Source organism: Hydra viridissima, unplaced genomic scaffold, assembly GCF_058129835.1.
Source record: "Hydra viridissima isolate aposymbiotic clone 2 unplaced genomic scaffold, HvirCarnegie_v1 scaffold_4, whole genome shotgun sequence".
Taxonomy (NCBI): Eukaryota; Metazoa; Cnidaria; class Hydrozoa; order Anthoathecata; family Hydridae; genus Hydra; species Hydra viridissima.
In genome coordinates this window covers 16,891,283-16,914,939 of record NW_028324303.1, presented here as the reverse complement: position 1 = coordinate 16,914,939, position 23,657 = coordinate 16,891,283, and the positions used below count along the sequence as shown (strand labels likewise).

Below are 23,657 nucleotides of genomic sequence, written 5' to 3'. Positions count from 1 at the left end.
AAGTACTTGTTTTAACTTTCAATGAAAAGCGGTTCAGATCTGGATTTTTTCAATTTCTAATTAAAGTGAATTACAAATTATAAAACACATGTGAAATCAATTTTTAAAAAAAAAATGGTGTCATATTTTTGAAAGGTGTGTTATATTCAGAAGCATTTTCGGATTTCCTTTATATAATACCTGCAATAATTTTTTGAGGTAACAATAGGTAATTTATTTCTTTCTACACTCATAAAAACGCAGATATTTACAGTGACGACAATAAGATTGAAACAGGCAATTAATGCTTTTTATTATTTCTGTATTGTGTAATTGAATATATATATCTTGTACAGCTCTCAATTTTGTTTTTCTTTTAAAAATTATTATTAAAATGCTAATAACTAATCATGTTTTCAGTATAAAATATCAGCTGTTTTTGACGGAGTTGTTCTGCTAACAAACCAATTTTTATTTAATTCAATAAAAGAAAATTTAAGGCAATACTAGGTACAAACAAAACATTTTTATTACCTAATTGTCACAAATTACATTTCGTATTTTAAGTTTCTTAAAAACAATAAATTTTGATGAATGTCTTTAAACTGATTTATTTGTCATAATTCATATTATGTTCATATAATTTCATGGTATAGGTTATTTAGTTTTTTTTAGCACTAAATCTTGTTTAGTCAACTAATTTTAGTTAGACTAAAGCTAACCTTAACTCCCACCCCTAATGAGAACTACATGGCAAATAAAAACAGATGGTTTCCATTGTGTAGTAATACATCTTTCAAGCTTAGCGCAGATAAGTCTATGAATAATTCCTCATTCAGTTGGATCATAATTTAAATTGAGACAATGCATTAATCCATAGGCATCAATGCTTATAAGATTGTTTTTCTTCTCAAAAGAAAAAAGTAGATTCTGCTGCCGTATTCTGTAATGTAGAATTTCGACATTAAATTGGAAAAGACTCCACTGCTTTAGCCTTGACCCAATCAGTTCTACCTTTTCCTGTGACAAGTCCAAATTTCGAACAAGATTACTTAATTCTCAATCTGTGTGATGCATAATCTGTTAGCACAAATTCAGGATTGAAGTGGAAGGCTTGTTTTATTATTTTAGCACAAATTCAGAATTTGAAGTGGAAGGCTTGTTTTATTATTTTTCTATTTCATTTCCGCCTTTATTTTCTGCTTCTAACTCATAACAAGGTGGTAGAAGAAAATTTTTGCTTTTATTTTTTGAACTAGACTAATATGTAATTTTCAATGTCATTTCGGAATTAAACAGTTGGAAATACATAAGAAGTTACTAATTTTGCTTCCAAAACAAAATCACTGTTGGGCAGTGTATAAACTACCGCCTTCAATTCATTGTTTCAACTGTTATTTTTGTTTTGGTTTTTGTTGAGAGGGGAGGGTGGACGGGGAAGATTCCCGGTGCCCCGTGTGTGTACAAGCTTCATCAACAGTTAAAAAATGATGCTAGAAGCCCATCTTGTTTTGTGTTAAACAATCCAAATAAAAAATCCAAATCCTTGAGAAATACTTTTTTGATCAATTGATAGCAAAAACGGCGCTCATCTTGCACAAAAGTTTTCATTTTAAATTCTTCATGTAAAGTATAGCCCGCCTGATCTTTAGAAATGCTTGGGTCTCTGGTGTTTTACATCATTTTAATTGTTGACTATTATTATTATTATTATGATTATTGTTGTTATTATTATTATTATTATTGTTATTATTATTATTATTATTATTGTTATTATTATTATTATTATTATTATTATTATTATTATTATTATTATTATTATTATTATTATTATTATTATTATTATTATTATTATTATTATTATTATTATTATTATTATTATCATCATTATTATTATTATTACTATCATTGTTATTATTATTATCATTATTGTTGTTATTATTATTACTATTATTATTATTATTATTATTATTATTATTATTATTATTATTATTATTATTATTATTATTATTATTATTATTATTATTATTGTTGTTGTTGTTATTATTATTATTATTGTTATTATTGCTATTATTATAATTATCATTGGTACTATTCTTCTTCTTATTTTTATTATTGTTATTATTATTGTTGTTATTATTATAATTATCCATTAATTATAGCATTAGTTAAAGTATTATTTAACAATTATAGAATTATCCAGAAAAAATAGTCAAGAAAGGTTTTTTTGCCAAGTTGAAACTGTTTCATCAATGGCTTTATTAAACCATTTTGCTTTCTTACAAATTCATTTATGCAACATTAAGAAACAAAATGTATGTTTAACATATTACATCTTGTTGTATTAGGGGGGTTAAAAGAGAGCTTGTGCAGCTAGTCGAGCATTCATTACAGAAAAAAAGTTAAAACCACTAGCTCAATTGTTAGTATGTATAGAGACCATAGGCTTATGATGTATGCATAAAATTGCTAAAATTCGTTACCACCCATTCCACACACACCCCACCCTCCTCATCTATCTTTGCAATTGTGATGGCAATTATCAATTTCAAAGTTTGATCGTATAGAGAAAAGATTACTCTTTACGATGTCCTTAGAACGAATGACCGATAATAAATAAGGGAACTATAGCCCCCGAAAATAAAAAATGGTGGCTACTGGCGCTATCCCTATGTTCGCACGTCACGTTTTTGAACTTCCGTCAGTGTTCGCCAATATATTTCTTTTTAAAATATATATATTCTTTCAGTCGTTTTTTGATTTAAATGTATTTAAAATTTGTAAAGACGAACAAAAGAATGATATCTAAAAAAAAAATTATACGTTTGTATGCTTTACAACTAAAAGTTTGGTTTTGATCCTTATTCATGTAGCTTCACCAACTCAAAAAATTAACATAAATTTAACTAACAGATTTTGTATTTACAGTACAATTGAATTGATAGGCTTGGGCTACCCTTAAGTTCTAAATATTTTTATGTTACGTTATAAAAGAGCAGATTGGTAGTTAGACTTTAGTTAGTCTTAAGATGCTCTTACAAGAATCAGAAGTGTTTTGCACGACTGACTTTTTCTTTTCAGGCTTTTTCTTAGGTTTAGCTGATGACATTAGCTTCCCCTTTGCTACCACGTGGTTGTCTTTGCCACCACGTGGTTGTCTTTGCCACCACGTGGTTGTCTTTGCCACCACGTGGTTGTCTTTGCCACCACGTGGTTGTCTTTGCCACCACGTGGTTGTCTTGCGAAATTTTCTTTTGAAATATACTCATTAGGATTGGCGAGCGGAAAGCGTCCACAATATTCATCCAGCCACTCTTCATGGGGCCATATAGTCTTATGTCGAGTGGCTGCATATGATGAGTGGTATTAGATGGAATGAGGATTAAATTTATTTGTAAATCTGATAGCTTCTTCACTAAAGGAAATTGTATCCAACTTTCGTGTATGTCCGTCCAAACAATAACTGGTCTTTGAATATTATCATCTGTCAGTCACTGGTCAAAAGCGTTGGATAAATATTCATAGAGAACTTTATGATTTATATAATCCTTAACAGATTTACCAAGAGCTACTAAATTTAGAGGCAATGTTTGGTATGCAGTCATGGGGGTTCTCTGGTTAGCATCTATAACAAGAGGGGAAGGAAGAGATCCGTCAGCACCAACATTTGCTGTAGTAATAGTGCAAACAAAGTTGTAAAGAAACACTCGTAGGCTAAGCTATCATGCTATTATGCTGAGCTATCATGCTTAGGTATCATGCTAAGCTATCAATCTCTAGGATATGTAAAACTAAAAGCAATTTATATTGTGTATTATAAATAATAAAAGCATTAAAGAAATAAAAGAAAAATAAGCAATAAGTTTAATATAAATTTACATACCAAAAGCTGTTATTCTTTCTTTGTCTTTAGCTACCGTGGCATAAGAATCATTTTTTGATCCTCTTTTAGCCAAGACTTTTCCACCGCTAAAAAATAATAAGTAAATTATATAGCTACCTAGGCATTAAGAACTTATAGCAAAGGTTATTAGATAGTGAAAGGTTAATAGAATAATATTACTCATCTTTAGTTTGATTATTTTAATAAAATATTTGAAATTTAAATAATAGTTTCAACTTTAAACTCAGTAGCTTTAACTGCTTATTAATTAGCTATTTTTAAATAAAACTGAGCCATACGTGAATTGACTCATGCTTCACAGTTTATATTTTATAATAAGGACAAAAAAAGTCAATTTTTTTAAAAAAATGTTTGATAGGAATTACTAACAAGGGACTTATATTGCTTCCAGTGTTCGCCACCACCACCCTACACCCACCCATTCAAATTCATCCACTAATTCTATGTTTACTAGATATTCCTGCATCCTAATAACACCCTGAAAAAAGAAAAAAAATAAACTAGATTACAAACATCCAAAAGCTTTTCTAAAATTTGTCATTAATATTTAAGGATTTTTTAGGACAGTTTTTTTTTATAAGAAATTCGGTGCCTTTATTTGACAGATAGTCAAAGTTTCGTCAATTGTAAAAAGAACACGAAATTTTTTTTTATATACGATTTCTGAACTTTCCGGCAATTAGTTTTTGCTCTATATGTTTTTTTAGTGACCGAGTGGCGAAGACTAGGTCGCATGGCGAACATTGGGTGTTTTATCCTATAATGTAATATAAAAGGTAGGACGAAATTCTGAAAAACCATAATTGTAAGTGATTACATAAAAATACTTATACTGAAGACTTTTTGAAAATAATTTTTAAAAGAGAGTGTAAAAGTGTCGAACTTAAAATTGTTTGTTAACGGCGTTTGAAATTTTTGTGTGTTCAAAGCCAAAGCGTTTATCGGGGTTTAAACAAATTTTCATTTAAAAAAATTTGATAGATGTTTAGCCACAAAAATAAATGACTTTTTTCTTCATGTCTTCTTTACCTATTAAATCAATACTTTTAGGGATTTTTATCTTGCATAACTTGAAATGAGCTACATTTTGACAAATGAGTAACATTTTGACATCCACCATTGGAGATAACACTCAAGCTAAACTTGAGGAAAGATCCTCCACCATCAATACTTAGTTTGATGAGAGGCGGTGAAGTGATTGCTCTAACTCTGAGAATTGTGTTATAAAAATCTCTTAAACTCTTGCAGTGAACCTTCGCCAAATAATCAGTTTTTGTTGATAGCCTTGTAACTGAGATTTTGGAAACTTTGAATAAACTTTTAACCTTTCGACCTGCCATTGTAAAATTTTCCCTAAATTTTGTTTCAACAATTTTTGAATTTGTAGTCTTGTTTAATGTTACAGCCAGTTCTTGCATCTTTTTATTTGAAAGACCAGTATTGGTTTGAACTTGAAGCATGTCCAAAGTAGTTAGGGAAGTTCTTGATATGTACTTAGCTCTGGAGGGATCTGGAGTGGTTGTTTTAGCTTTACCACTTTCTCTGCTCAACCTAATTGTTCCCTGTGGAGAGGATACCTTTTGAGTTATTACAGAGGACGCAATTTTTTCAGCAGTTCTTAAATCAGTTGCTATCATTTTCTTTAAGTTTTCAAACTTGGTGGCTTGTGAAAAATTATGTGTTATTCCTCTTTTGACTACACTGAGGCAGTTTGAGCATAGTTTATCAAATCTACTTGATGATTCTTTCAAATCTTGATCGGTTGAAAAAGCGTACTTTGTAGAATGTCCTTTTAGTTGCCCAACCTGGCAAATTAAAATCCTCTTGTCTGTGATCTAATAATCACTTTGTTAAAGTCATGGCATTTCAGTGCTTAAAAAACTGATTTTTGAAAAAAACTTCAGTACAAACTTGTATTGATAAAAAATCTTTTTAGTTGTTTAGGCTGTTTACTCCTTAAATGGAATAACTTTGATGTTGTGACTTTTCCCGGAAAATAAGAAACATTTGTTTTCACATTTTTAAATAGTAGAAAAAAACTTGGTCATAGCAATCAAAGATCTTAGGAGATACTTCAATACAAGAAAAAAAAGCACAACAAGGTTATAAATATTTGATTTATATAAAAAAATCTTAATTCTAGCATTAACTTTGAAATTATTTTACAAACTACGAAATAATTTTGAATTTACAATTCTAAAGTAATTTTTACAATATCAAAAAAAGTTTTTATTATATTCAATATTTGTTCAATCATTTTAAACAAAAACAACAAAGCAAACCTATGGATTTAACAACTAAAACATAAAGAATTTTTTATGTGTGGTTTGACAAATAAAATATAAAGAGGTTTTTATGTGTTTTAAATTCAGAATAATTAGAAAAAATGCCTCTAAATATGTGTTTTCTTCCCCATATTTTATAAAAACTTGGACATAAAAAGCACTCTTTTTGCAGACAAAGTACACACAAATGTGAAGTCTAACAAACATAGAACCCCAAATCCACTAGTCACATGATGTTGTTACTAAATTAGTTATTTGATGTAACTTTGAATCTTTAAAAAGGCACAAAAAGCTGTTATATTTTGGCAGTTTTTTCAAAGGCGAGATTCCTACTTTAAGAGCTATATCTTTGCACAGATAAAAGATATCTTGCTTCTATTTTTATTTGCCTGAAAGATAAATGCCAAGGCTTCATTCTATTAAATTTTGAAACTTCCTTAGTCGATAATAAGGTTAGAATAAAAAAGTAAAGCACCCGTTGTCTCTTTTTAAAGAGGCTTTTAGTGCCACACCCTATACTTTAGGTCCCTGTACACAAACCACAAGTGTTAAAGAGCTGATTTTTTGACAGGTTATACCCAACACACATATGTAAAGAGTTTTTGATATTTTTTAAAAACTCCATAATCCAAAAGTGAAAAAAAAAAAAAAAAAAAATAGATTTACAACGGGGCTCCAAGTGCGATCAGTAGCGCAAAATGCTATAATACTTTAAATGTGTGTTTCTCCTTTGGCTATAGAGATTAGAATTCAATTTTTACATCTGGTGATATCTGAGACCTTGCAGATTAATGTCCCATCGGTCATATTTTTTTGGTCCTCAAAATTGAGGTTGAGACCATTTTTGGACAGGTGTGTATTATATAGGTATGCAACGGTAAATGGTATCATGAATTCCATCGTGACGGAATCACCGATTTGAGCTTATTTTCCACATTTATGTTATAAAAATAAAAAAACTGTAATGTGCATATTGTTATTCTATATTTATATAGAATAACAATACATTTCAAAATTTATATAGAATAACAATATGCACATTACAGTTTTTTTATTTTTATAACATAATTGTGGAAAATAAGCTCAAATCGGTGATTCCGCCACGATGAAATTCATGGTATGCTGTGCAGCAAGCGATCGGGTTTTCAAAAACAATACACCACCGACCACGTAAAAATTGACTTAGTAAATAATGCTTTTAGCAGTTGTTACTTTACAGTCGGTATTAAAAGCAAAAGTTATTTAGGTTTAGTGATTATCTGACAAACAGCGGGCAATTCATTCAATTACGGAATCAGAAAAACTTTACAAAAATTTATAGGTCATAGAGTGTCCCTAGGCTCCATTCTTGGAGCATTTGTTTTTATTGTATGTTAGCGACTTATAATTAAGTAACTGTAGGATTGTTAGAAAAGGTTAATAATAAAAAAAAACCTTTTTTCAAAGTTGTATTTGTTGCAGAAAGAGCCAAGACTTACGCGCTTCTGACTCGCCTACTTAATATCCTTAAACGTTGATGGCCGCTCCATTACTAAAGCGAAATACGGGTTCCAAAGACTAACTTAAAAACAAAGATACTGTAAAAGATTTTCAAAATAAACTTGTTCCAAAATGCAATTTTAAAAGCGAGCTGAAACAAACATCGTTTTTAGAACTTACTTACAAAACTTTATTCTAAGTTATAAATAATTTCTTTACTGCTACCTTTTTGTAAATTTTAATAATTTTTGAACGCTTTTACAATCTGTATTTTTTGAAACGATTGTCAATACTTTTAAGTATAAATTTAGGCTTAAAAGCCTAAAGCGGGGTTCGGCGATAAATCGAACTCGTGTCTTCTTCTTTCTCTGGCCATCATTTTTGACGAAGAAATAAAAGATAAAAAAAAAACAACAAACAAACCACAAAATACGTGGCTTGTTTTATTTTCCTATGACTTGAGTTATAGTATTTTGAGAAACATATTTAGAGCACACACATGGAATGATATCACTGGATCTCCTCACAGCGTTTCCTTACATTTAGTTTATAAAATAATTCTTGATTGTTTAGTGGTGTCATTAAAAGTTCAATATCGATTTTTTTTCTCAATCTGTTTATCCCGGTGGTATAGTATTTTCAAACTCTTATTATAAATTTCGCGCACAAAAAAAAATAATTTGAAATCCACTACGTGATTGAAAGAGATTTCATGGTCCGCTAAATTAAGTACAACTTACCGCTTAAGATCTTAAATTCTAAAGTTCTCTAATTTTTTTTATTTATTTTTTTATGTGTTAGAAATATGAAAACTTATAAATTTTTATATGCATTTAAAAAAAATTAATTAATAAGGCGTTTCACATATAGTCATATATAAAATGCCTCAGTGTAACTTACATAGAAATAACGGATATACTTGTATACATATAATCTTTTATGTTATATGGGTAAAGTTTGTGTTGAATTCCAATTTCATTTGAATTTGTGAATGAGCTTTTTCAAAAATGAAATCTTATCAAACTATCATTATTTTTTAATAAAAGTTCATCAGTTGATAACACAGGAAGGTAGGGTCTCAAAACTTCAAAATTCTTATATATATGTATATGTAAAGTTAAAAGCCATGGACATTTTTTATAATCATAAAGGAAGTTATATGCTTTTAAGGGTATATAAATGCTATTAATATGTGTCTTTTCAAAATTAGATAATATGAATAATTCAGTTCAGTTATTTGAAGGAGAGCTTTCTATGGTTACCAAACCAATACCAAAGATTTCTCATCAAAAAGATGTTATTATTAAAGTCTCATATTCTGGAGTTTGTGGTACTGATTTGCATATTTTAGCTGGTGACTTCCCGGCATCCAATAATGCATTAACATTAGGTCATGAATTTTGTGGGATTGTCCAAAGTATTGGGGAAGAAGTATTCACTGTTAAAGTTGGTGATAAAGTGGTGGTTAATCCTTACAATCAATGTAACAATTGTCATTATTGTGCAAGTGGCCAACCAAACTACTGTGTTAATGGAGGAATAGGATTAGCAGTTGGCATTGGAAAAAATGGTGGGTGGGCTAATTATTGCAAAGTACCAGAAGTTTTAGTGTACAAAATCCCTGTTACAATGCCACTTCAAAAGGGTGTTTTCATTGAGCCTTTTTCTTGTATTTTAAGAGGTTGGTCAAATTTAGGAATGATTAAGACTGATGGAAAGATTCTTATATGTGGTGGTGGCATTATTGGGATGCTATGGTCTTCTTTGCTGCACTTTAAAGGATATCGTGATATTGTTGTTTCTGAGGTGTCTGAAAGACAAAGGGTTAAATTGCTTGAGCTTAATTTGGGTTTTAAAGTTGTTCATCCAGATGGCCTAGATAATATTTACAGAGAATCAGTGAGGAATAGCAGCAGTCAATGGGGTTTTGATATTATCATTGATTGTACTGGTGTACCTAGAGCCATTGAACAGTCATTTTACTGGCTCAAACATGGTGCCACCTTCTTATTGTTTGGATGTTGTCCAAAGAAGTTATCCATTTCTTTAAGTCCATTTGATATCTATAACAAAGAGTTAAAAATTGTGGGTTCTCTTGCCAACCCATACACTTTTCCTGCTGCTATTGCTGTTGTGCAGGATATGGAAAAATATTTGGATTTTGAGAAACTTAACATCAAAACATATGATTTGCAGAATTATACTAACGCTTTAGATGCATTGAAAAGTGGTGAAATTTCCAAAGCAGTATTCGATAGTAATTCATAGTAATCAGCATTATAAATGAAACTTGGAATCTTTTTTGTGTTTACTTTGACATGTAAATTTTACTTGTTCTTTAATACTGACATCTTTTTAGGATAATTCTTTTTTTTTTAAATGTGGTTTGAAAAAATATTTATCAGTCTTAATTTATTTATATACCTATTTATACTTCTTTGTTATATTTTTAAAGAGTTTTTTATTTTGTTATTGCGTTTTTTAAAACATCTTAAATGTATCTTTCTTCCATTTTCAATTTCTGCACAAGAAACGTATAAAATGAACAGTTCAATATTGAATCTTTTATTTACTTCAAGAAAAATTTAAAAATAACATTTTTACTGTTTTCTTCCTAGTAAAACAAAAACATGGCACACACAGCTTCTAACTTAATAATAACAGTTTGTGTTCTTCTCAATATTTGTTCTTCCATATGTATTGTTATGATTAACAAATGGATTTACACTTACTATGGCTTCCCAAACATAACTTTAACTTGCATACACTTTCTTATAACATCTTTGGGTTTGAAAGTTTGTTCAATTTTCAACTTGTTTAACCCCCGGTACATTCCAATCAAAGAAATGCTTCCACTTTCCTTTGCTTTCTGTGGGTTTGTTGTTCTCACTAATTTAAGTTTGCAGTATAATACTGTGGGTACTTATCAGCTAATTAAAGTTTTGACAACTCCTTGTATAATGATTATCCATGTTGCATTTTACAAAAAAACATATACCATGAAGATTATCTTGACATTGGTATGTTTTTTTAGTCAGAGTTTGATTAGTTTTTCTAATATTTAATCTATTTTTTGTTTCTTTATTTGTGTGAAGTACACAAAGGTAAGCCCGAAATTACGTAAACTTTGTCTTTTTTTTTGTAAAATGTGTTTTTTTTTTAATGTTGTAAACGCAATCTTACATAAAATTGATTTTAGCTTGACCTTGATTGTGTACATTTTTTCTTATTTGAAGAAGGGGGTGAGCAAAGAAGAATAAGGAAAGGATTTTCCACAAAGTATACAAGCAATTTAATAATTTGAATCTTGTTTAAGATACCTATAACGGTTGGTGTTTTTCTAAATTCCTATTATGACGTCAAATTTAACTTGGTTGGTGCTTTATTTGCTGGTTTTGGTGTGATTGTAACATCTTTCTATCAAGTGGTAATTCAAGTTTCAAGTTTGTCAATTTTTAGAAAATTAAAAAATGTACTCCAGCTTTTTTGGAAGTTTCTCAATTGCTAGAAGAAGTAATGGCACTTTGCTAATATTAGCTTTTGCTTCTTTTAGTGGGTTGGTACTACCCAGCAGGATTTGAATATTGACTCAATGCAACTTTTGAGTTATCAGGTATCAAATGTTTCTGTTTGTTTTAAAATTTTTTAAGAAATGAATAAGATAAGTTTTTAAGAAGCTTAGCCAGAGTTTTTGGGAGTCCCTCAGTGCTTTCAATACGATTGGCTATTAAATTTATGTAAATATGTGTAACAAATTAAAAAGATTTTACTTGATAATATTTTCTTATGTAAAAAATAGAAAAGAAAACAACAAGAAAGGTACCAGTAGGTTAAACTCTAACTTTGAAGACTTGTTTGATGCATCTATCTAAACCATAGATGTCTATGGTAAAGTACCAACACTAGTCATTTAAACCATAATTGGAGAGCCATCAGAAAATAGTTGACTCTTTGACCAGTTCTGGACCTTTGTTTTATGAAAATGTTTTTCCAGCTCTAACTCTGATGAAAAATTTAATTTTTTTTATTTTAGCATATTACATCCTATATATAACTAAATAAAAAATTTTGACAGTTTTTACATGGAAAAAAGTGTTATTTTGAAACAAGGCCATACAATTTTAACATAAGTTCCTTTGCAATCTTTTTGGTTTACAATAAAATAAAGAACTTGTTTTGGACAGTTTGAGAGTAATTGCCAATATAAGAATGAAGTATTAAAAGTGCTTTCATAGTTTAATGTTTTTGTTTTATTATTATTATTATTATTATTATTATTATTATTATTATTATTATTATTATTATTATTATTATTATTATTATTATTATTATTATTATTATTAGTATTATTATTATCATTATTATTATTATTATTATTATTATTATTATTATTATTATTATTATTATTATTATTATTATTATTATTATTATTATTATTATTATTAGTATTATTATTATCATTATTATTATTATCATTATTATTATTATTATTATTATTATTATTATTATTATTATTATTATTATTATTATTATTATTATTATTATTATTATTATTATTATTATTTTGAGTAAAAAAAGCAAGAGTTCTAAAAATCAACAAAAGATATAGAAAATGAACAAATGAACTGGTCTAAGACAATAATGGCTGATAAATAATGAAGAAGGATGGCCTCATTTAATTGATGGTGCTCTATAGCGAAAAACTCCTTGGCCTTCTCTAAAATAAATTTCTTAAAAAAATTAGATCTTTTTTGTTGTATTTTGCATTTGCAGGCTCCTTTATCAGCTGGTCTACTATTATTTGTCATTCCATTTTTTGAACCAGTGTATGGTGAAGGAGGCTTTTTCCATATGTGGCCTCTTCAAACTTGGGTAAGAAATGAAAGTTGTTTTATAGTTGCATTTTATTTGAAAGTATTGAACATTAAAATTGATTTTGTTTAAGAGATGAAACTGTATATACATTAATTTCTAATTTTTTTTTTTTTTTTTTTTTTTTTTTTTTTTTTTTTTTTTTTTTTGTTGGCTTAATTTTTGGTTTTAGCTTCTTGTTGGGATAAGCGGTTGCATTGCTTTTTCAATAAACTTAACTATCTTTTGGATCATAGGGAACTTATCTCCAGTGACGTATCTTTTCAAATAGTGATGCACTTTCAGTTCTCTTTTTACATGTATAAGTTTTCGCAGGTAAAAAATGTTATAGTGAAAAAGTTTATTTGAAAGTGTTACGAGTTACGAGTAATACGAGCAGTGGAAGGGCTCTCCATTGTTCAATTTTTTACACAAGGTACAGTGGTAGAGTTTTCCACTATGGAGTTTTTTTTTCGAGCCAAATTAATTTTTTTTCCATTTCAGTGTACAACAAAAATGTTTTTTACAAGTTTTCATTTATTACAAACTTCTTAAACAACCAAATTAACAAATATGGAAACATGATTTAATGTTTAATGGCTGCAATAATTACTTTGCTAATTACTGATATTTTTTTTAGTGAAATAAATTTAAATTACAACGTTGACAAGAAGCGGTAAAGTTGTCAAAACTGAACGCAAATCTTTCTCAACTAGTTCCACTTACTAAAATTTTAATTACAAGCGTGTTAACCTAACTAACACTAGCACGCTGTAGCAATAAATATGTATAAATATATTACTTATCTAGTATATGCATTTAATCATTATTTAATTGAAATTATTAAATTAAATCTTAACAACAATAAAAAAAAAACCGTCAATTTAAATGCCAGGGCTATCAAATTTGCTAAAACTAAATGAATGTTTTCGTCCCAAGTAACCCTCCTGCTGTCCCAAGTACGTTATCCCAACTACTTCACTTATTACAAAAAAACTTCTTTTGGGCCAGACTTGTATATTTAACATATATATATATATATATATATATATATATATATATATATATATATATATATATATATATATATATATATATATATATATATATATATATTAAAGAAAAAAATGAAGAAAAAAAGCTTTCCTTGTGTCGGGTATTGTTAGAAATTCTCCTTAATAAATATGTAGATACAATATGGTTGGTCATCTAAAGTTTTGTGCCACCCTCTTCTTTGGCTATATGCTTTTCCGTGATGACATTATGTTCAGTCAAATGTTCGGGATCTCAAGCACATTGTTAGGCGTTCTTATGTATACTCACTTCAAACTGCAAGATCAGCCGAAAAAAGTCAGTCTTTCAAGACAAGTTTAAAATAATTAAAATAAAAAATTGATGTAAATATTAATTTAAAATATAAATTTAAATTATAATTTTTTTTTTTTTTTTCAAATGTAATGATTTTAAATGCTATTTATTTAATGGACTCAGGTTCACATCTCCAAAAAGAAAGTTTCGAGCCAAAGCGTTTATTTGCAGTTTTTCGTCATATTTGGAATGGAATTGCATTCCCATTTTTCCAATAAATTTACTTAAGAAAATGAATCGTAATTAGTTAAAATTTAGCCCCTGAAATATTTGTTTTACAAAATGATGTTTTTATTTTTACGGTGTATTAGTCCGAACTTACTGGTACCGCCCTGTACATTACATCGTATTGCCAATGATGCTACTCTCTTAAGTAGCATCATTGACAATAGTTTAGTTTTTAAATATCTTTGATGTTAAATTTACGGTAATGAAATCTTCAATTAAAACATAACAGTTTCAACTTAAGCTGTTTAACAGTAACAGTCTTAATAGGCATCATAAATGTATTATCCCCAAACTTCTATCGTTTGCATAAACTGCTTCCATCGTTTGCATATTGTTCTATCGTTTGCAACAACTTTGCAACAGCTTATATTAACCTAATAACCTCCAAATACAAACTTGTGTTTTAGAGCAATTCAAAGGTTTGTTTGCATCCTTTATATGTCAATTACCAATATTTGCGAAGGTATTGAACCTTTGAAATAGTTATTTTAATAAAGTGAGCGATAACAGCATATATTTATATAAAAAAAGGGTACAAAACAACTTTAATACAAATATAAATTCAACTGCTGATTAAAAAGTAGTCGCTAGACTTTGCTTTATTACAAAAATCAAAATAATATTCAAAATAATAAATACACAAATTACGAAAATGAGTGGCAGAAATGTTCTGGTTCGTCAAAAATCTTTCTTTTAAAAAAAAGTGTATAAAATATTAGTCAATTCTACGGCGAGTTTAACAGCATGACGGATGGAGGATGGTAGAGTGTTTGCTGAATACTCGGAAATGTTACTCAACAATAGTATGCATGCAATTTTCAGTATTTTATTTTTTTACTGTTAGGTACCAGACTCAATAGATTTCTTGAGACTGTTGCTAAGTTACCATTGTAAAATTTAAAACTGTCTTGTTTACGAAGAGCCCTTGTTAAGTGTTATCGACAAGTACGTCATATGTATAAAAGTTAATCATCGTCAATGTTTGACTGTTACGTCAATGTTAAGTGCCCAGTTAACATGGGAAACCTTTCGAGAGTTTATTACGCAGGAATGCGGCTTATGACCAAAAGGAGGTCATTCCCCGCGTTTTATTTTTGACTTCATTATGCAAGTATGACTGTCAAGAATACTTTCGAGTTCGCGTATTTCAGCTTGCAGCGAGGTGATCTCTGTTTGTAAATCAACATTTTTACACTCCATCTCATCAGATTCCTAAATAACATCAAACAGGTAATTTGGTCGTTAGTAAACTATTTTCAAAAAATAAAAAAGTTTAAAAGAGGGGGGGGGGGGGAAGTAACTATTATTCTTTTAGCACTATTGTTCAACTGTAAATATTTCCTGATTTTCGTGTTTCAAAGGTTAATACCATTAATAATTGCTTTACTAGCTCTTTGGAAAGTATTGTTTTAAAGTTTTTAAGTAAATCTAACAATAAAAGCGAATGATGTTGGCTATTTGACTGCATTCTAACTCTCGCACAACGGACTTCGGACCTCTTAAAATCAATATTTAAGTTTCGTAAATTCTGTTTAACATTTTGTTATGAACTTTAAATTTTATTGTTTAAATTAAATTAACTTCCATTTTAATTAAATCCGCTTTCAATTTTTTAACGTTTCAATTTAACGTTTAATGGATCAGAAAATATGAATTGGGCGTTCTAAGTTAAACTTCAAAAAGTTAAGTTCATTTGATCAGTTAAGAATCTAAAACTAACAAAGATTTCTTATTTTGATGAAGAAAGTTGATTAACATATAGAATCTGCATGTTAAAAAGCTCATGCGTGACAGTAGAATACAATTTATCACAACTGATTCAGTTCGCCCATTTCATTCTGGATCTTCTAAATACTTGTTTTCTGATGAAATTATCAGAACTTAACAAATGATTGTAAGAAAGCGATTGAATTAGCTCTGGCGCTATATGTATTTACATGAGCTGCTATTCGTCAAATTATTTTAACGAAAATCGAATGTTCAATACTTTGAAAACTTCTCATTAAATTATTTAGGATTCTTGGCTTTAAATTCAATATTTTGGTTAAAATTTACTTTATCGCTCTGCATTCGGTAATAAAATTAATAAACAAAACTTCAAAGTCTTGCGTAACGTCACACGCCATGTTCATTGGTCTTTTAGAATTAAATGCTTTTCGTCTTGTAAGGAATCCATTCTACCAATATTTAAATCATAGTAAGCTTGATTTGCCAAACTAGAATAACCTGATTTGTCAAACTGGAATAACCTGAGTTCTGTATAAAATGGATGAATTTAGCTATAAAAAGTAACACTTTTTTAGCATTCTCATCTCAGAAATAAAAACACTCGGAGAGATAAATCTGTAATTTCAATTCCCCATACAACTTTGAATCCTGATTTAAATTTAAGATAAAGTGTTCGGTGAATTCCAATTGAACCTCATCGGTCGCTCCGGTAAAAATTCTTTTTTTAATCCTTGCTTTAATAAAGTTTATTTCATATTTCCTGAAGTTTGAGTTCGGATACTTCAGAATATAATTGCTAAAAATTACTTTTTAATTGGTACCATGAAATATGAACTAAATGATTGATGCAAATAGTCATTAAAAATAAAAAAAAAGAGGAACAAAAATGAAAGTAAAATGAATAATTAATCGCTTTTATTTTCATATCAATTTATACGCATAAAGAATGAGATAAGAAAGCCAAAAATATTTGAAAACTTTAATTAAATAAAGTTTCCTTAACAAATACCAAACAAACATAAAGAATAAAAATTATCAAAAGAATTAGAAAAAAGAATAGCAAAAATATAAATACAGAAAGGTAAATAGAGAAAAAAAGAAAGAAAATACAGGAAGAGTAATAGTAAAAAAGCAAAAAATCAAAAACTTTGCAAAAAGAAAAAAGATTTTCATTCAAAAGTTTTAAAAATTAAGAATTAATATTCAGCTTTACAGGATAGATTTAAGTTTACTGATATTGTACTCGTAAGACTAAATATTCACAAGTAGACAATCTAACTCTTAAAAAATCCAAAAACTTAAATGTACAGGGTGTTCCAAGAATATCTCTACCCAAATGATGCAAGTCCTCACACTGCATAGCTGACGTGATTGAGCACCTGTGCAATGGCTAACAAGAGAGTTTTTTTTGTCAACCACGACCCCAAACCCGTCAGCAAATTGATTGCTAGAGTTTTGGAGGAGTGGGACGGTATTACACATGATGATATTACAATCCTTGTCAAAAGCTGCAAGAATCCTGCAAGAATTGCAGATTTTCTAAACAACCATGCTTTATGTGGGTAGTAATTGATTAAATCAAAGGGAAGTCAGAAACTTTTAAACCACCATGTATTTTTATTCCTAAAGAATTGTTTTTAGTTGTTTGAGTATTTAAAAATTGTGACACTACTTTGATTTCACAAAAAAGTCAACTTTGCTAGTAAGTAAATGTAAGGATACCTTAGGGATTAATGGAACTAATTGAAAATGTTAATTGAACCGTTTTTGTCTACCTGGAAAACTTTACAATTGGCGGAAATAGCTTTGCTTATATACCATACTTTCGTTGGGACATTTTGAATTAAAGTTTATTAAACACGTTTTAGCATCTAAAATGGTAGCATCGGCACAATTTAGGAATTTGAATTAATTTACAGATTACGCAAGTGCTGGTCAAAAGTTTAACACACTTAAAATTTAAATTGCAGTATTTTTTTATAAACTTAATTTTCTGGCAGTAAACACACTGCAACTGCAAATGATTTGAGAAAGAGTTTTGCACAAGTTCATTTCAATTATTTTTTTACAGCGATGATTGTTAATTCATTTCAATTCATAATTTTACTTTTATAAAAAGTTTGTTCCTTGTTTAAAATTTTGAATGACTGTAATTGAAATTCACTTTGTCTTTTTTGCTGAAATTCTCCGAAATGTTTGAGGAAAAAGGGCAGTCAGCTCAGAAAATAAACAACGTGGTAACAACGTGCTCTACATCTTTTTAGTGATCTTACCAGTGATAAAAAAAAGCACGTGATAAAACCATGTGCATGGAGAACCATTCAGATATTTAAAGAAACTAGTGGTATTGTGGACATAAAGTATTCTGCGCGTCGCAGGGTGACAAGTTTCACCAAAGATGATAGTATCTACAGAAGCACAAGAAAAGTTCCTAAGTACTCAACAAAAGATAATGCGCAGGAAATAAATATGTGTTTTGAAAACACTTTTCAAGGCAGACGGTAAATAGAAGGTTTATTAACCGAAATCTATGTAGGGAGCGAAAACCCGACCCGAATACCCGAGGGTACCCGTAGACAGACAATTTTAATAAGTTTAGGTACCTGATGCTGAAGTCTTCGGGTCGGGTATTACCCGATGTAAACTACCCGAAGTATTATCCGTAGAAGTACCCGAGAATAAAATTACCCGATTTATTTACTTAACCATCGGACCAAAATTTTCGCGTGATCGGGTTCTTTCGTGAATTTTTTTTATTGCATTATTTAAAATTTTATTTTATTTCAGTTCTTTTAATATCACTTTTGTTTCTATTATATAGTTCCACCTTCTCCATGTAAATATTAACTTTTAACTAATCAAAAAATAATACTTACACGGAGTAGGTGGAACTAACTCCTTGTAAGTATTAATTCACTTATTCCAGTTACTCCATAAAAGTATTAATTTTTGTTTCGCTAAAAATTTATACTTTTATGGAGTAGGTGGAATTAATACTCAATTCTCAACAGTTTTTTTTGTGCTATCACCTTTTAAATATAAAAGTAAATAAAATTTTTTTTTTTAAATTTATATACCTTTTTATTTAATGCGCTACCCGCTTTTGTTACCCAATCATCTAAACCACCCAAGAACGACTAATTTTAGACTAAAAAGTGTTAGGCTAAATAGTGTGTAAGTATAATCTAAGTATAGGCTAAATAGTGCTGAATTAAATTAAGAAATTAAATCAAATTAAAGAACGACTAATTATAGGCTAAAAAGTGTTTGGCTAAATAGTATAGGCTAAATAGTGTATAAGTATAAGCTAAGTATAGTGGTGAATTAAACTGTATTATAATTCATCAAAAGATTAGAGGAAAAAAAACACAGAAATCAAAAAGTTTCATAATTAATATCTTGAGCTGCGATTACAAGGAGGAGGAGCCTTAGCAGGTATTTAGGGCTGCATCATGTATGAAGGCCCTGTCCTCCTCTTATTTTTTAATGGCCGAATGGATGAATATTAAAATAGTTCAGAACATTTTTTGGCCTGAATGATCGTTCCAGTAAGATAAGTCTCCATGCTACAAGAAGAACCTGAAGGATCGTTCCAGTAAGATAAGTCTCCATGCTACAAGAAGAACCAGAATGATCAAGTAAGACTACTCTCCATACCACAAAGCAAAATTTCGATTTTAAAGTAACTTGAAGCTCCAGTTTTTGATTAATTTTTTTCACTTTCAAAGAAAATGTCGCAATTAAAATTTTGATTATGCTAAACTTATAACTAGAATTTTATTTTATAATTCAAATGTAAGTGGACCATTAATATTTCGTATAATAAAATATTAATTTTACATAACTCCGATGAAAACTAGATATCTTCACTTTAAGATTTTTCTTTATTAGTCACTTAAAGAAGATAAATTTGTTCCACTCAAGAAATTTTGCGCAGATTGTATCTGCTACGAGTTGTGTTGAAAGGTCAGTTAAAGTGCCGATACAATACACGCAACGTAATCCTACGTCTTTTTTACAAAGCTTTTGGTAAAAAAAAAAGTTTGATGTTGAAAAAAAGGCGATGATAGCTCAAATAACCAAAACGGTTGTATAGTAGAAGAGTAACTAAAAAGTTGAAAATGTTGACAAAGTCAACGGGCTCTAGACATGAAAGGGTCTCTTAAAGATGAGAATTTCATCAAAAATAAAGCTCGTTAAGAGTTCTTTACGTTCCACAAATCAAATGCGGCTGAGTTCACTATCATTAACAATAGTTGAAAATGAAATGGTTCATTCTTTAAACACCAATAATTTAGCGAAAAATATTGCTTATTTATTTGCAGTAAACTGTAGGTTTTTCTAAACATTTGAACTTTCAACGGGTTTCTAATGGTCTAGTTACGTTACCGTGCAATGACAATGACATATGACAGTTAAAATTTATAAATATATTTTAAAGATTAATGCAACACGTACAGGAAGTAAATGCTCAGCATATAACGCTCATTGCTTACCTTCATTAAACACCTGATGTGCTCTTTTCTTTTGTTTCTGCATTTTGACGCGGCAACTTTGTTCCGTTCTCGTCTCATTTTCTTACGCTCGCCTTCTTCCAGTTTTATCTGCGAAAAGATTTGATGAGGGAGATTTACCGCATTGTTTTAAACCATTTTTCAAACAAACACTGAAAAATCTGTTAAAAAACTGAAAAAAGAAGAATAATTACTTGTTATTAATAAGTAATTATTCTGTTTTTAATTAAATTAATAACTTATTAATATATTTTTATAATGCAATAATAAAGTATATAATATTTAATATTCAACATAAAGATAACTATCATAAATAGTTTGTGTATTAACTGATAACTATTGATTTTATTAATGAAATCAGAATTTTTAAGTTTTTTGGTTCAGTTTTAGCTTTAAAAAAAGAAACAAACATGAAGAGCTGGAACAAAAAACTGATGCAAGAAAAACATAAACAAGTTGAGCTTATACAGTTTGTGCAGAATAATTCAAACAATCTTACAAAATCATCTTTCCGATCGCTAAAATATAATGAAACACCATCTTGGTCTCCAAACGAAATGAGATTTTCACGTTTGATTACAGGAAAATGGTGAGTTAAGTCAAAATTTGGAGCGAGTTGATCCAATGGATATCCACCGATCGAATGATTTAGATCAGTTTGTAATAACCTGCATTCCTAACAAGTAAAACATCGAAAAAAAATATTTTTAAAAATGTACAATTTGCTAATTATTGAAACAAATCACAATAGCTATTTTTTTCGCATATAAATAAAGTTTTCTTTAAAAAGTTATAAAAATTTTAGTTGCAAAAATAATAAAAAATCAACAATTGACAATTTTAACTTTATTCTAAAGAAAGCTTATGTTTCAGACCAGATCGAAGTACATTGAGAGCCATGTTGACTCCACATTCAGGCTATAAAGTTAATAATACGTTCCGACTCATGGTAACAGCACACCAAACAACCTTCAACTTTATTAATGTTAACGGAAATCAATGAAACTGTTAAGTTTTTTTTTTTGACAATCAATACATAAAAAAAATCACGAAAGTTAAAAGTAGGTTCTTACTGTGTCGTTGAAAAAATTAGTCGACCATATCGGGGGTGAAAGGTGATACATTGTATTCTTTTGTACTAATATGTTTAAGGGAAAAGGTAGACAAGAAAGCGACAGGGTTTTTTTCGTAATGGTTATTTCTATTTAAAGCCCATTATATTTAGGTTACACGCGATGTTGAACAAATAGTTCATGCATTTTTTGGATTATGCGCTCTAAAAGCTTAACATTTAAAAAATTTAAGAAACGAATTTGCTTCAAAACATGTGTTGTTAAAGAGGAAGATAAGAAGACGAACACTGTTGAGATTTCAAAGAAAAAAATTTTTAAAAATTCTCGAACCTCTGCATATCCAGGAAGAACTTGATCCATCATTTTAACAAATATCAGCTTGATGAAATTGGCAGCTTTTGTCGTAGTAGACCTCGAAGACGCAGCTGTTTAGATCTGATGAGCAAACGAAATTTTCTTCTGTTTGCAAATTAAAGCTCTTCAAACATATTTGACATAAAGCAAGCGCTAGGACCTGACCTGGAAGATCATTTGCTCACCACAGTAACTGAAGCATATACACAAACACTTAGTTTGTGTGGATGCTCAATTTGAGCCAAGCGAACCCCTTTAAAACGTTTTTCTTGAAGCGATTAAGGAGATTAAAATCACGGAGCTTCTGTAACAAAAGCAACTTGTTTCAAGGGTGTGTTTTTTAGTTAATGTCTCCCCCTCATTTTCTCTTTCTTTTAATGCTATTATTTCCGAAACGAATGCCATTTTATCGCATATTCCCATCGTTAGTTTGGAAATAAAAAATACATACTTGAGTAAGTTTCTCAAACGGTTATTAAACATAAAACTTTTTTGTCTTCTTGAGTTGTTGTTTCTTCAACCATGCTCATTGATTTTAGCGGTATGTTCGATCACCCGTGATGCTTTTATGAGTGCGGCAAACAGTTCAAAATGAAATGCTCGGCTTTATTTAATTCTTTCAAAATGAAAAGCGTTTCAATGTTTGCTTCAACTAATATCCTGTTTGAATCTTGCGGGGAATCTGCGGTTCGAGCTGGAGACTAGAAACGAACAACTGCTTTAAAAATGTATTACAAACCGTTCGGGTAGCAGACTTGCAAAAGTACATTTTTGACTTCTTTTAGATTTTTTCAGAAATTCGAAATTCTCATGCTCAATTTAGCCAATAAAATTCATTAAGCAAAATCTTTACTACTTTTGAAAGTAGTTTTACGAAAAGAGAATCGTCGGTTAAGAATTAAGACCTTTTCTACACAAGGCAATAACTGTTTGGTACTAAAGGCCTGAACACACAGCGACAAAATGAAAAGACAAAAGTTTGGTCAAAAATTAAGTTTTTAATTTCGATTGAAAATTATCAGAAAATACAGTGGCTTCCAAAAAAAAGAAACTTTTTTAGAGTACCATATAGTAAAAAATAATGAAGATATTGGATGTTTTTTTAATCTTCGAGAAAAATGGCTCTTAAATAATTTTTCCTTAGAGTTTCATGCTAAAACAAAATATTTTTGAAAATAATTCCAAACACAAATATAAAGCAAATAAAAAAAGCAAAAAAAAAAACAATAAAACAAAACTGCCACAATAACAACAGACATCAAAAAATGGCATTTGCAAGGTATGCATCTTTTTACATCGATTTCGGCCCATGAGAGATAGTAGGGTAGGGGCGAGAATTTTTTCTGGAGTTTACAGTTGAGAGCCTACCAATATGAGTAGTGTGAGAGCCGTATCCTGTTAAAACTGCCATCATTCGTTTCGAACGATCAGCACGCCTGCTGATAAAACAATGTAGTTCTCTAGCGTCTCTATTCAGACGTGTTGTTCGAGTTACAATGTATATATATATATTGCACAAACTTGTTAAAATTAAAGTAATCCCAAATATCAACACTTTTACCGTCACCATGCAACCTTGATAAGATAAAGTGGTTGCTATATCTTCTACTATTCCAAAGACAAACAACTTTTCTCTATGCACTAATTTTGTGAACCTTAATCTTGTCGCTATGATCGGTTTCCTAACGACTATACAAACACCGATGTTTTCCCTTGGTAATTCGTTTCTAATTATACTTGAATAAGCACGCGTATTACAGTTTTCATTGAAGGTGTTGGTACGTTTACGCTAACTACATATCATTTTCTGGTATGTTTTTTTACATGTATTTAATAAAACTGAATTAAGAAAAAAGTAACCAGTAAGGTTGTTAGTGACGTAATGCAGAGAAAT

The 23,657-nt window shown here is 29.5% G+C and overlaps 3 protein-coding genes across 5 annotated transcripts; 2 read left to right on the top strand and 1 right to left on the bottom strand.

Moving 5' to 3' along the window:
- The first annotated feature begins 8,826 nt into the window (after positions 1-8,826).
- LOC149890174 (uncharacterized) lies at positions 8,827-10,231 on the top strand. Its single transcript, XM_090085386.1, has one exon. It carries the CDS (start codon positions 8,827-8,829, stop codon positions 9,913-9,915), a length of 1,089 nt encoding a protein of 362 aa, XP_089941512.1. The 3' UTR covers positions 9,916-10,231.
- A 46-nt stretch (positions 10,232-10,277) lies between these two features.
- Positions 10,278-13,931, top strand: LOC149890173 (solute carrier family 35 member E3-like). The gene is made up of 6 exons (XM_090085387.1): positions 10,278-10,667; positions 10,964-11,074; positions 11,201-11,260; positions 12,421-12,519; positions 12,692-12,774; positions 13,689-13,931. The coding sequence occupies exons 1-6, from the start codon at positions 10,278-10,280 to the stop codon at positions 13,870-13,872; spliced, it is 927 nt and encodes a 308-aa protein (XP_089941513.1). The 3' UTR covers positions 13,873-13,931.
- A 660-nt stretch (positions 13,932-14,591) lies between these two features.
- On the bottom strand, positions 14,592-22,293 carry LOC145182805 (fos-related antigen 1-like). 3 transcript variants are annotated; one of them, XR_016451850.1, is made up of 4 exons: positions 21,740-22,293; positions 20,836-21,012; positions 20,319-20,508; positions 14,592-15,306 (listed from the first exon to the last, which is right to left on the bottom strand). XR_016451850.1 is itself a non-coding variant. In XM_090085389.1 (4 exons), the coding sequence occupies exons 1-4, from the start codon at positions 21,770-21,772 to the stop codon at positions 15,169-15,171; spliced, it is 456 nt and encodes a 151-aa protein (XP_089941515.1). In that variant the 5' UTR covers positions 21,773-22,279; the 3' UTR covers positions 14,592-15,168. The 3 variants fall into 3 exon arrangements, 2 of the variants coding, with proteins under 2 accessions (XP_089941515.1, XP_089941514.1); XM_090085389.1 differs by having other exon boundaries at positions 20,319-20,426; positions 21,740-22,279; XM_090085388.1 differs by lacking the exon at positions 21,740-22,293 and adding an exon at positions 21,410-21,523 and having other exon boundaries at positions 20,319-20,426.
- Positions 22,294-23,657: the final 1,364 nt, after the last annotated feature.

What these genes read in the sequence shown, in the direction of transcription:
- LOC149890174 (XM_090085386.1), top strand. Translation starts at nt 8,827, where the DNA reads ATGCTATTAATATGTGTCTTTTCAAAATTAGATAATATGAATAATTCA.
- LOC149890173 (XM_090085387.1), top strand. Translation starts at nt 10,278, where the DNA reads ATGGCACACACAGCTTCTAACTTAATAATAACAGTTTGTGTTCTTCTC. An exon ending in TGCAACTTTTGAGTTATCAG is followed by an intron (nt 11,261 to 12,420) that starts GTATCAAATGTT and finishes TTGCATTTGCAG; the next exon opens with GCTCCTTTATCAGCTGGTCT. An exon ending in TGTGGCCTCTTCAAACTTGG is followed by an intron (nt 12,520 to 12,691) that starts GTAAGAAATGAA and finishes TTTTGGTTTTAG; the next exon opens with CTTCTTGTTGGGATAAGCGG.
- LOC145182805 (XM_090085388.1), bottom strand. Translation starts at nt 21,460, where the DNA reads ATGTATCACCTTTCACCCCCGATATGGTCGACTAATTTTTTCAACGAC. An exon ending in GCGATCGGAAAGATGATTTT is followed by an intron (nt 20,427 to 20,835) that starts GTAAGATTGTTT and finishes ATCTTTTCGCAG; the next exon opens with ATAAAACTGGAAGAAGGCGA. An exon ending in ACATCAGGTGTTTAATGAAG is followed by an intron (nt 15,307 to 20,318) that starts GTAAGCAATGAG and finishes GATGTTATTTAG; the next exon opens with GAATCTGATGAGATGGAGTG.